Raw genomic sequence first — 12,200 nt, 5'->3', positions numbered from 1 at the left:
CAGCCCCTGGAGTGTGTGCTGAGCTGGGTGGGATTGAGCCTGGTCTCTGGCATCTCTCCCTCACAGAGGTGGGACCCTCCAGATTGCCAAGGATAAATCCCTGGGAAGGCAGAGGTAGCGGGGCAGTGACCAGGGATGGATCCAACTCTCCCGACTCCCCATGGAGCTCCCTGCCATATCCCCCCTGAGGCTGTGGGGCGCAGAGCAACCCTGGGGAAAGCACATTCTGATGGCCAGAAGGGCATCTCTGTCCTCAGGTGTGCAGGGGACCCGGCAGCGCTGGAAGCCCCGGGAGCAGACGCTTGTCGTGTCCGCAGCTCCCCGTGCCGGGCTCGCTGGGCGGGCTCAGGCAGGCTTTTAGCGCGTAGACATAACAACTCGCAGCTCACAGACTGTCTCTCCGCGCTCCCCGAGCCCCGCTCTCCCCTCGCCTCCCCCGTGTCATATGTTGCGAGGCGCAGTGCGTTTTTTAATCGGTGAATAACAGCGCGTCCCCGCCGCGCCGATCCGAGCGCAGCCGGGCCGGCCGCCCTCCCCCGGGATGCTCCGGGATGCAGCGGGGCTCTGCCGGCAGCCAGCAGCCTCCAGTACGGCCGGGAGAGGGGCTGGGTGCCACTGCTGGTGGCTTTGGGTTCCTAAATGTCAGACCGCACCATTTATGCCTTCGTTTCTCTGATTTGTTTCAGCCGTTATACAACCAGCCTTCAGACACCAGGCAGTACCATGAGAACATTAAAATGTAAGTATGTGGCGATGAAGCTGTTGTAAATGTCAGGCTGGGCAGTAGAGGGGAGCAGGAGGGGTGCCAGCTTGCTCCCAGACCCCAATTGAAGCTGCTGAGGAATTGAGCATCCTGTGGGAGCTGCTCTGGGTGCCTGGAGCACAAAGGAGCTCCAGGAGCTCAGCAGTCAGGGGCTGTAGCTGAGGGTGGATGCTGAAGGTGCTGTTTGATTTTCTGAGGGTGGGGTGGATGGGGGTCCTTGATATTTTCCCAGACAACACTTACCTTAGGTGCTTTCTTCTGTGTTTCTCCCGTACTGAAATATGAAATCAGCTGCCTCTGTGTGTGTGTGTGTGTTTGCATGCGAGAAAGATGAGGTAAAATGAAAAGTTGCAATTACAATTAGATTTTCATGAAGGACCTCTTGAATGTCTAATAACAACTGGTTATTTCAAAGATACTTACTGAGACTTAGCAATCATTTAATTTGACTTATCACCTCAATACATGATTTAATCATCAGCATGTGTTTAATAACCACAGTGACTTCCTGAACATAGAAGAGCTATAACAGATAATGAGAATAGCGATAATTGTGATTATTGTTGGAAATTTAAATAGTCAAACCAGATCTGAAACTTTTTATCTGCCTTGAATGAACTGATGATTGCTCTGAGCTGCCTGCAGTGAGTCTATTTTGGTACCAGCTCGGTCAGCTGGTGATAATCATCTTTAATAATCTATTAACAAAAGTTAATAATCTCTTGCTTTTCAGCGGTATGTTAATTGATCCCGGGGGTTTATGAGGGAAGAGTTCCTGTACCTTTGCTCTAGGGGAGCATGGCAGGAGATGGCAATGTTTAGGGGCTCTCTGTCCCCAAGGGCTGCAGGGAGGAGGGTTTGGTGATGTGACCCTGCTGCTCACTGCCAGGCCCTGCTCTGTTCCTGCCCCACCCAGAGCTTCCTGTGTCATCCCAGCAATGCTCTCCCTGCAGAGCATTCCAGCCCAGAGTCACCCCCAGCTCCTCAATTCCCACAGGGCGTAGAGTGTCCCTGTCACTTCTGGGGGTCCCTGTCACTTCAGGGGGCTGATGAGTGATAAACCATCTTGTGTGGCCCAAGGATGGCTCTCTGCATTGTTGGTCATGCTCACCCCCAGCTCTGATGGGCTTTGGGACTCACCAGCTCTCAGGGATGCCTTGAGGGGCCCCAGAGTGCAGGTGCTGAAGGTGGCAGCTTCAAGCTGATCCCTACTGTTGTCCTTCAAAGAATGAGTTAAAAGTAGATTCGGATACTTCACCCACTCTCCATTCCCCTGCCAATATCTGTGGGTTTGTGATCACATTTTCCTGTGATTTAAACCATTTCCTGTCCTGGGTTGCTGCCTGAAAGACGGGCGCAAACAAGAGGGAACTGACTGCGCAGGTCGGGAGTGAAACTGTGGTGAGAGGTGAAGCCCCATCAAAGCAGCCAGCAGGGCAGGTGTTCCCTTCCATCCCTGCCCCTGCAGGCTTGTCCCCACCCCACACAGTGACAGTCACCACGTGGCTGTAGCTGTGGCAGGGACAGACCAAGGAGAGGCTGGAGCAGGCAGGCTTGGGGTTAATGTTTGCTGTGATTAATGCTGCAAAAATACGGGAAGGAAACCACACATTTTAATGAAAAGCCTCCGTCTCCTCCTTCCAGAAACCTGGCAATTAGCTGCCTTCAGCTGGTTGTTGATGCCAGCTGAGCACAGTTACAGATCTGGGTCAGTGAAAGGCCCCTGAGCAATCTGGGCTCCAGATGTTGGCTGGTTTTGGCCACGGGTCTGTCTTGCAGGTCCCTTGGTCTGGTCTGCACTTGGCTACTTGTTGGTGGACATGCAGAGAAATTGGTGTGTCTTTACTCCCATCTCCCTGTCTGTGCTGCACCTTAAAGGATATTTTGATGTTTGGGAGGCAGATAGGAAATGAAGATTTTGGTGATTCTTCCAAACAAATGATTCAGGGTCCTTTGACCAAGAGCAAAAGATATCAGACTCTTCTGTTTTGACTGAGTTACGCTTGGATGTTCACATCTGCTCTACAATTTTTCCACAAGCTGAATTTGAAGATATTTTTTGTCTTTTCCTTGTTGTTAATATGTTTGTGCCTTTCTGCTCCAGAAGAGCAGCTTCTGCTCCATAGCCTGGAGGTGGCTGTTTCCATAGAGGATGGAGTAAATCCTCAGGGTGCTGGGAGATACCAGCCCGATGCATTAGAACATCAGGACAGCTGCCAGGACACCGCAGGTTATATTCTGCCAAGGTGTAATTGGATGCAGATTCTCCAGAACAGCTTCACCCTATGCAGATTTAACCATGATGAAAAAACCTTTTGGCAGATTGCTGGAAAATCATCTGGCTTGTGATTCTGTCCACAAATCCTCACTGCATCCTGGCTGTGTTGAACTGCCCCACATGAAGCTGGTTTGGAGCCCCATGGGCACAAGATGGCCAGGCTATTACTGTCACAAATACCTTTTATAGCTTTTTTTTTTTTTTTTTGCTTTGTTTTTAAACGCTTCTTAGTGTGAATTTTTTATTCTCAGTTGAATGTTTGCAAGTGTCAGTGGGAAGGCATTTGAATATCAGAAAGCCAGGATTCCTCGATTTCTCCACAGCTATACTCTGTGCCTTGCAACACTCATTTAATTCTCCCTTCTTGTTTGCTTTGCTTTTCAGCTGGGATGAGTCACGTATGCTAATAGAGCTGGCTGGGGACTTACCGGGAGAATTTCTGCTCTCACTGAAATGTTACCGGTCTCTTATATTCATGGAGTTTTATGGCCTGTCTCCTATTCAGTACAGTTAAAATTAATTTCATGCCCCAGTTCATTCCAGTGTTTGCAGCTTCAAAAGCTTTTAAGTCCTATTTAGCTGCCTGGCTGTGCTCTGCTCCTCGCCTGCACGGTCCCTTTGGTTCACCTGTGAGTGCAGGCTTCGAGCAAACATGGTTAATTTTGTATGCTACATCTGCTGTGGGATCCAAGGCACCCTTGAGTGGTTTGTTCCAAAGCCTTGACCTACCTTTGATGGGACCGTGTCCTTTCTGTTTGAAATTCCTGTGTTGTTGGAGAGAAGGGCTCTGCCATTTCCCCATCAAGAAAAGAGGAGGGCAAGGTGGCATTTAGTGCCCTCATTTCATAGGGATGGGGTGAGCTTTGCCCCCGTGGCTGGTTTGTCAAGGTGAGAATTTTTTGGCTTTGCAGCAGACTGAAAACTGTCTTCAAGATGCATCGCAGCCCTGAACACAGCTGGAAACCACTCGAGTGATTCTGCATCAGTTGAGAAGGCTACAAAAGAGCCTTTTTCTACATCCTGATGAAACACAACAAATGCAGAATGTGCTGGTGCACCAGTGAAGCACCATGCCTCTGGTCGGGGTCTTTATTTCAGGGCTTTGCCAGCTGCTTGTACAAGGATGAGAGCTGCCCTTCCCACCCTGCCACTGTAGTGACTCTGCGTATTCCCCAGGCTCAGGCTCCAAAGATATTAACCTTCTTTCCTCCAAGTGTTTGAGAAATGACAAGATGTTGTTCACATGAGCAGGATCAATTACCTGCTGTCTGTCTGAAGAGATATTCTCCAAGGGGGCCTTGGTCTCTAGGCAGGAGATTCCTGCTCGGTCAGCCATGAAAACACCCGGCAGGACTCTCCTCCCCCTTCCCAAAGCAGTCATCCTGCAATCACATTCTGTGAGACTTGTAGCTGAAAGGAAAATGTGAGCTTCCCTGAGCCTTGAAAAAGCAGACAGAAAGCAAAGGGAATAGCCCAGGGTAAGTGCTGTTCACAGGGTTTGCTTTAAGCCTCCCCTTCAAGAGCTTCTCCTTGCTTTACACTGAAATTCAGGAATCTTGGGGGAAATCAGATTGTGTCCCCTCAAGATGCTTAGGGAGGTGTTGGAGAACCTCTCTGGATGTACAGTTAAAACAGAAGGAGAGCTCGGTGTGGTTTGGGTTTTCTCACATGCCCAGATCCAGCAGCAGCAGAGCTGGGTGCACTGTTAATATTTGCACATCTGGGTTCCTGTCTGCAGCTGAGAGCTTCTTGGGGAGAGGGCAGGAAATCTGCCTCTGCAGAATCAAAATCTGAAGTCAGGATTTTCACAGAGGTTTCAGGGCTTCTGAATCTCTTTTTGTTTTCGAAGTGCCCCCCCAAAAGAGTAGAACAGCTGTCTTCTGAAAATCTCAAACTGTGGCTTTCCAAATCACTTTTCACATTGGGAAATTTAAGTCATCTTTTCATTACTTGCTGTTTAGGGGATTTAGTAGCACTGGATTGCCTCTAAATTCACAGTTGAAGCCTGACATGTAACACAAATGTTCTTTCAAACCCTGTCATTACTAATGCATTCTCTTTCAGGTCTTTTTATTAGTGCTTGTAGACATTTTCCTCATTAGAAATTCACCTAGCAGCTCCCTGCTCATCCCATTCAAGGTTTCTCATCTCTTTTATTCTCTATTGGCATGCACCAAGGCAGCAGATTACCTGGTGATGAATTACTAAATGATGGAGACACACACTGCTACCTTCTGCTTCTTCCTCTTGCCAGTAAAAGGGGGAGTAACATACAACACTTGGGCTTGTGTTGTCCCTTTGGGCTTCAGGGCATGGCAGGGGTGTTTCTGGGCACCACCAGCCTGCCTGACTGTACATCCAGAGTTACAAACCTCTGCCCCTTTACCCTCAGAGGCACTGATGATGCTGAGGGTTTATCCATCCCAGTGCCCAAGGGCTCTGGGGTAAATAACTAAAGATCTGCTTTGCTTCTCTTCCCCAGAAAGTGTTTCTAAATATTGCAAGGAGCTGCTCTGAACAGCTGGCTCTCCAGAAGCGTGCCCTGCCTTGGGGTCAGTGGGTTACAGTGTGTTAGCAGCTGGAGCTGTGTGCTGCAGCCATTTCAGAGCACGCAGGGAATGAGTGCAGTGAGCTGTGAGCAGGGTGAGCTGCTCCTGCCCTCACTGTGGGACTCAGCCAGTGACTGCCCTGAGCTGCAGCTGGGGATCCTGGCACAGCCCTGCCCAGGAGCAGAGGGGAGGACAGACCTGTTTGGGTCTGCACTGCCTCTGGGCTGGTTTCAGAGCTCTTTGGGTCTCCATTGCCTCTGGGCTGGTTTCACCTCAGAGTGTTCTTGCTCCTCAGATCTCCTGATCTGCAGGTCTCTCATCTCCCTGTGCTTTGTTTGGCTGGAGCTTCCTCAGTTTCCTACCCTTGCCTGTGTGATCCATCTCGCTGTACAATGGCTTTGCCAGCTGCTCGCTGCCTCCTTCCCATCACTCTTTGAGTTTGGTCCCTACTTTGTTTGCTCTGGCTGATGAAAGACGTTCCTGTGTAATTAAATACCCCTGATTAGCTTTGCTCAAATAGCAAACTTCCTTTCATCTCGTCTCGCACCGGTTGAAGGTCTCCCCGGGCTTGGCCAGGTGTGCATCAGCCCTTTGTGTCCTTTGGGAGCTTCTCCAGGGCTTTGGCAGCTCCCCACTGGGGCACAGCAGCCCTGACATCCTTTTATCACCCTCAGGAAGGACCCGTGTGGACCTGGGCCAAGTGGCTCAAAAGTCAGAGCTACAGGTTCTCTCCGTGACTGGCTCCATTGTGAAAGACGTGAAACAAAAGCAGGCTTGGGCCAAGGCAGGGAAGGTGGAAAGCAGCTGCCTGCCACAGGGCTGGCTTGGCTGTGCTGGCAGTGGGAGATGGGTTTCACTCAGCAGTTTGGGGCTGGCTCTGAGAGCTGTGCTCCTGTGTGAGCTCAGCAGGCAGTGGGGCAGGGGGGAGAGATGAGCTCTGCAGCACAGGGAAGTCAGGAGTGGAGATGGGCTCCATCCATGATGAATTGTTGACCACAAGGATGGGGATGTGCCATCTGGCAGCCTCTGGACACCAGCTCACCAGAAGCTGGGGGGCTCTGTGTCCGTCCCAGCCTGCCCAGTCCTAGGGACACTGCTGAGGGTAAGGCAGGGAGGTCACACGTCCTCCCCACCCGGTGTGGGTGACAGGCCAGCCCAGCAATACTTTCAGCTGCCCACAAGAGTCACTGTTGCTTTATCTAAGGAGCACCATTCCTCCTGCCTGGGAGCCGCCTGATTCCTTCCCCCCTGTGCAGTTCGGGTCTCCATCCTTGGTGCTTTCCCCAGCAAACCACAGGGCTCGGGCAGGGGAGGAGGAGAAGGGAGGAAGGCTGGCACCTTGCACGAGCAGCCCTTACCATGTGCCTCTCCTCAGTGGTTGTTTCAGTGCCCAGCTCCCAGCAGACAGCCCTCACCCTCCTCTCCTGTGCACAGCAGTTGTGCTGGGCTGGCTGATTTGCTCAGGGAGCACAGCGTGTGCTTGGGAGACACATGGCCCGAATTAACCTCCCTGCAAACGGTTTCTAAGTAACAGCAGTACATGTAGCAAGATAAACTGTGAAGCCTATTTATATTTACCAAGATTGTATTAACCTTTGAAAGGTTGACCTTATGCAAAAACAAAACAAAACAAAAAGATAAAGTGGCAAAAACATTCAGGGCATGAGGGGGTTTGTTGTTGTAATCCTTTCACTCTTTGATTACTTCAGCCTTGGTGGTGGTAAACATACCCTGGCTTTCAAGGCATTTCTGATTTTTGCAGCTGCAGAGCCATCAAGGCTTTGCTTGTATTCGCACTTTCAAGGTCAGCCATGATGCACACCTCAAGGCAACCCATCAGCTGCATAAGAGCTGCTGATTTCTGCATTTGCTCTCCTGTTTTCTAAGAACTTGTGCAGCACATCCAGCAGCAGCAGCAGGGTGTCAGAACCCCAGGATGCTCCTGGATGTCACCCAGGTGAGGTGGGGAGGGCAGGGCCTGACTGAGCTGGGCTGGCCCCAAGGGACAATCCAGGGCCCATCTCACACATGAGCATCATTAGCACCACCCCAAAGGTTTCCTTGTGTTGGAGCTTCCATTGGAATCAGGAATAAACAAACAATAGGAATGTGTTTGTTGGGCACAGTGACCCTGCAAAGAGCCGAACCTTGGAAGGAAATGTGTCTGGCTGGGTCTCTGTGGGAGGGTTTGCTGCCCTCTGAGGCACCACGCGGTGCTGGGGCCATGGGGGAAAGCTCACAGTGTGTCATGTGAAGGGATGCTGGGGCTGGCCAAGCAGTGCTGCAGGGAGCTGTGGTTCCCAGGGCAGCCCTTGCTGTGGGCTCACTGTCATTCCTGTGAGTGCTCATGCACGGTCCAGTGGTGTAGCAAGAAGAGAGTTTAAAAAAGGTTGATGCTCTCTGCAATGCTGATGCTTTCTGCAATGTTCTCCATCCCTAAACTTAGCCAGGACTGCCCCCCATTCTCTCTAAGTGATCTGGGCCCCCTGCCCCTTCCCAAGCAATCCTGTTTGCTGCTCATTATGCTGAGGGATTTCCAAGGGCAGGAGGATGGGCTTTCCCTTCCTGCTAGCCACACAGGGGGGAATGAGGAAGCAGCAAGGGTGTCTCTTCATTCAGCTAAATCCCACAGAACATGCCTACATGAGACTGCTAAGCTCCTGATCAGTAATTACACACTGCAGCTCTGCCTTTAATCGGGATAAAAGACTTAAGGAAACTCCTCTGCCCCTGGTCTCTGCCTTTTACCTAGAGACTTTATTGCTGTGAATATTACAACAGGAGCAGCCACAGGAGCTCAGCTCTGGGGCTCACGCTGCCTCTGGGAGCTCCTGCAGCCTTTTCAGCTCTGTTCTGCTCCCGTGCTGCTTCTCTTTGAGCAGTTCTTTCATGCTGCCTTTAGAAAGTAGAAAGAAGAAGAAAGTGAGGGGATGTTTGGGCAGACGCTGGGGTGGTTGGGGTTGTGGTGGCCAGATTCCCCCTTGAGGTCCCAATTCTGCAAGTGGCTGAACTCTCCTGGCTGGCTGTTTGCAGCTCTGTCGGGCACAGCTCCAAGGAACAAGAGGTCAGGAGATAAGTGCTGCAAGCCCTGCTGTGATCCTGCCTCCTTATCAGGCCCTCAGAGCCCTTGGGGGAACGCGTGTGCTCTGACATGGCCATCACTGCTGATCTGGGGTGCCACCTCCTGCCATGCAGAGCTTGGCCCGAGCCCCCCAGCTCCTGAGCACCCGCTGGGGTTCTGCAGAACATGTGAAATCATTGAAGGACCAGCCTGACCCATGGATAGATGCAGAGCTGAGCGTCTGCCCACGTGTGTGCTGAGAACACAGGGAAGGTTTGCAGTGGGACTTTATTAATTTAGCTCTCAGCTTTAGTCCTGGTTTGCCCACAGATGTGGGTGAAGTTCCCGGTCTCAGAGGTTTGTTGGTCTTTCTCTAAGCTGGCTCCAGGTCTGAGATAAGAGCATTTGCTGTTCTCAAGTTGATGCAATTCCAAGTTAAGGTGGAAACTGTGCTGCTGCACACTCTTTTGGGAGTGGGGAAAGCCAGGCTGTGTATTTCAGCCGCCTCGTTAATCAGATCTCATCTTTTTTTTCTCTCTCTTTACAGAAACCAGGCAATGCGGAAAAAGTTAATTTTATACTTTAAGAGGAGAAATCATGCGCGCAAACAGTGGGTAAGTGATTCCCTCAGACCTTATTTTCTATGTATAAAAGAGCGTAATTTATTATGTGAGAAAGAAAAGGATGATTTCCAGCAGAGAGGTGCTGCTACTCTGTACTTTGCCTGTTACATTACTGTGGAATCTCTCCCGCTTAAAATAACACGAGAAGGAGAGGTCCCGGAGCCTGCTGCAGGCAGCGCCTCCCTCTGCAAGTGCCTCCCACAGAGCAAACACTTGGGGCTGGCTTAATCACAGCAGAGCCCATCATTGATCTCAGAAAGCCTATTCACAGCATAAGTGTCTGCTTTGTGAGTAATTGAACCCTAAGAGAGGTGTGAAACAAGCTGACTCTGCTTCGGGTAAATGGTCTGAAGGCTGCTCTGCCTCCTTCCAGCTGACCACACAGCAATGTTCTAGGAATTTGTGGTTTAAAAACAAAACTCAAGCTCCGTGCCAGTTTGTTTCTAGGCAATGCTGTCTGCGAGAGAGTTCCAGTGACCTTTACGGACACAGGTCCTGGTTGGGTAAGGGGCAAGGCAGGGCTGGTCATGAGGCTTCAAAGGCATTTGTTGCAAAGTCTGCAGTTCTCAGAGGAGAAAGTTCAAGTGGGTTTCACAGAATTTGTACATTTTCCGTGCTGACACTTGCAGTGGTTCCCAGCAGGAGCTGGAAGGCAAAGCCAGCACAGAAGGGGAAATGCCAGGAAAACCAGTGGCTCCCACCAGGCAGGTGGATTTTGCAGAGTTCTTTCAGTGCTGGGTGATTCTGCTCACAGGGCTTCACGTTTCACAAGGAAAATGTAAATGCTGTCTCGTGTTTTCTGTCCTGGGGCAGCTCAAGAGCCAGTGTGTCTTGGATTGGCAATGGTGCAGGTTTTCTCAGTGTCTTCAGGGCTGGTTTTGACAGAAGTGCCAAAACTGGGAGGAATTGTTGGAAAAATTCTTTTGAATTTTTCTGGGAAGTGGTTTGAAGGCTGTACCTTTAAAAGCGACGTCCAATACATACATTTCTAAGGCAGATATCACATTATTTTCTAATTTATTTTGAATAATTCTTTTCCTTCCTCATGCTTTTTGTCTTCCTGCTGTTTTCTACCAGTATCCCAAAAGCCAGAGACCTTGCATTCCCAAGGAATGGTTGTGTCTCCCATTTGTGTCCAAATATGTGTTCATTTAGACTTGTCAATGATAAAGCTTCTCCCAGGGCAAGGGGTACAGGGCTTACAACTCCATCAGGATGTGGCACAGCAGTCCAGTGATGCTCTGGGCACCTCCCCTCCTGCAGATGAGGATTCTGCATGGTGGGAAGTGGGTCAATATTCCCTTCCTCAAAAAAGGGATTGCAGAGCACCACGTGGTTCTGTTGGAAGCAGGAGGGAAGTGCCCAGGAACTGCTTTCTGGTGGAAATGGCTGGTTGCTGTGCTAAGCCTGGAGTGAGCTGCTCTGTGTGAATATCAAGGAGCTGGGGGAAAAGGTTTAATTAGGCTGCAAGAGCACAGTTCCTAAAATACGACTTGCAGTAAAGTCGCCTGTCATGCAAAATAGGTGAATTTCTGCCAGCCAGTTTATTCAGTGTCCTTGAAAGGGGATTTTTCAGTTTAGGGAAGCATTTTGCCTATTCTACAAAATAGGCAACATACGGTTGCTGAATTTGCAAAGTGAATACATTTGCTGATTCTGTTTGCAAAATGGGTATGCTTAGCTATTTTTCTGCCTATTTTGTAGCAGACCCTATTTTTAGCAAAGCCCATCCACATGCCAGCGTTTCTTTCTGGCTCTTTTGCTTTCTGGGGTATTGTTGCTGCCTGGGGCTGGCTGGAGCAGGGTCAGAGCAGGGTCCAGCCCCCAGAGCCCCCTCCCAGAGGATCCACAGGGCTCCCTCCTGCCTGCACGGAGGTCAGCACAGCAGAGAACATTCAATTGCCATCGGGGGGATGATGCAGAGAGGGAATGGTGAAGGGAGCTGTTCTGCCTGCGAGAGGTTGGTCTGCATCAGCCAAGGGAGGAAAACCACGGGGCTTGCAGAGGGATTGGGCTGGTTCCTCCTGTCACCTTCGCTCTCCTCCTCCCTGCAGAGAGCTGCTCTGTTCCCCGGAGCTGTGGGAGGGCTGGGGCTCGGCACAGCCCACGAGCTGCCTTCAGCTGCTACGGCAGCGTTACTATCCATCCATTTTTAGATCCCTGCCGGGTCCGGCTGGGCTCGCTGTCACTCACTGTGATGTGTGTGATGGAGAGGGGAGCAGAGGGGGCACCCCTGCCCAAAGCCAGCACAGATGGTTGCTCAGGAGTGGACACGCTTGCTTAGAGCTGCTCAGAGGAAGCACAGAGAAGGAATAGATGCTTCTGCTCCTGAAGTGCCTGACCAGGAGCTTCTCCTGGTGGTGGAGCTGTGATGATCTGAGGAGTTTGCAGTGCTGTAGGATGCCTGGAATCCTGGCTTTTGAAAGGTGCAGGAGATTGCAGGGAGTGTGTGTCCCAGCTGGAGCGAAAAGCACTGGATGGGGATGCTGCAGCCCAGCCCAGCTGAAGTGGGGTTTGAAGTTTGCCTGGTGGGGAGCTCAGGAAATGCTCAGCCAGTCCATTGTGAAGCCGTGCTCTGCAGGGCAGAGTTGTGCCTGGGGGAAGCTTTGGTACTGCTGCTCTGCTGCCAGGGTGTGAGCTGCTGGGGAATCAGCAGCGTGACGTTGATGTTGCTTTCTCCGTCTTCAAATGCCAGTTCCTTAGGAGAGGAATTCTGGACAAAGCTTTTGTCGAGTTGTTCCAAGGAGTGGAAGAAAAGGAGGAAGAAGAGCCGCCCTGCTGGCTGTGAGGCAGCCAGGGCTGTGCCAGGTGGCTCTGCTGGGGTGGTGGCAACGTGGGGCCCAGCACTGGCTCATTCCCACGGGGAATGACAAACCTTTCACAGCCTCAAGGCTTGTCAGAGCCTGAGCCCTCGTGCTGGGCTCTC

The 12,200-nt window shown here is 51.1% G+C and overlaps 1 protein-coding gene across 1 annotated transcript in view; it reads left to right on the top strand.

Moving 5' to 3' along the window:
- The window catches only part of NCOR2 (nuclear receptor corepressor 2), a 226,183-nt gene that overhangs the window by 131,403 nt on the left and 82,580 nt on the right, over window positions 1-12,200 (top strand). Inside the window, 2 exon segments of the mRNA XM_063173183.1 lie at window positions 687-739; window positions 9,199-9,265. Of these exon segments, the coding sequence (XP_063029253.1) occupies window positions 687-739; window positions 9,199-9,265 (120 nt within the window).

Source organism: Melospiza melodia, chromosome 20 (assembly GCF_035770615.1).
Source record: "Melospiza melodia melodia isolate bMelMel2 chromosome 20, bMelMel2.pri, whole genome shotgun sequence".
Lineage (NCBI taxonomy): Eukaryota > Metazoa > Chordata > Aves > Passeriformes > Passerellidae > Melospiza > Melospiza melodia.
This window is presented reverse-complemented; position numbering and strand designations above follow the sequence as displayed.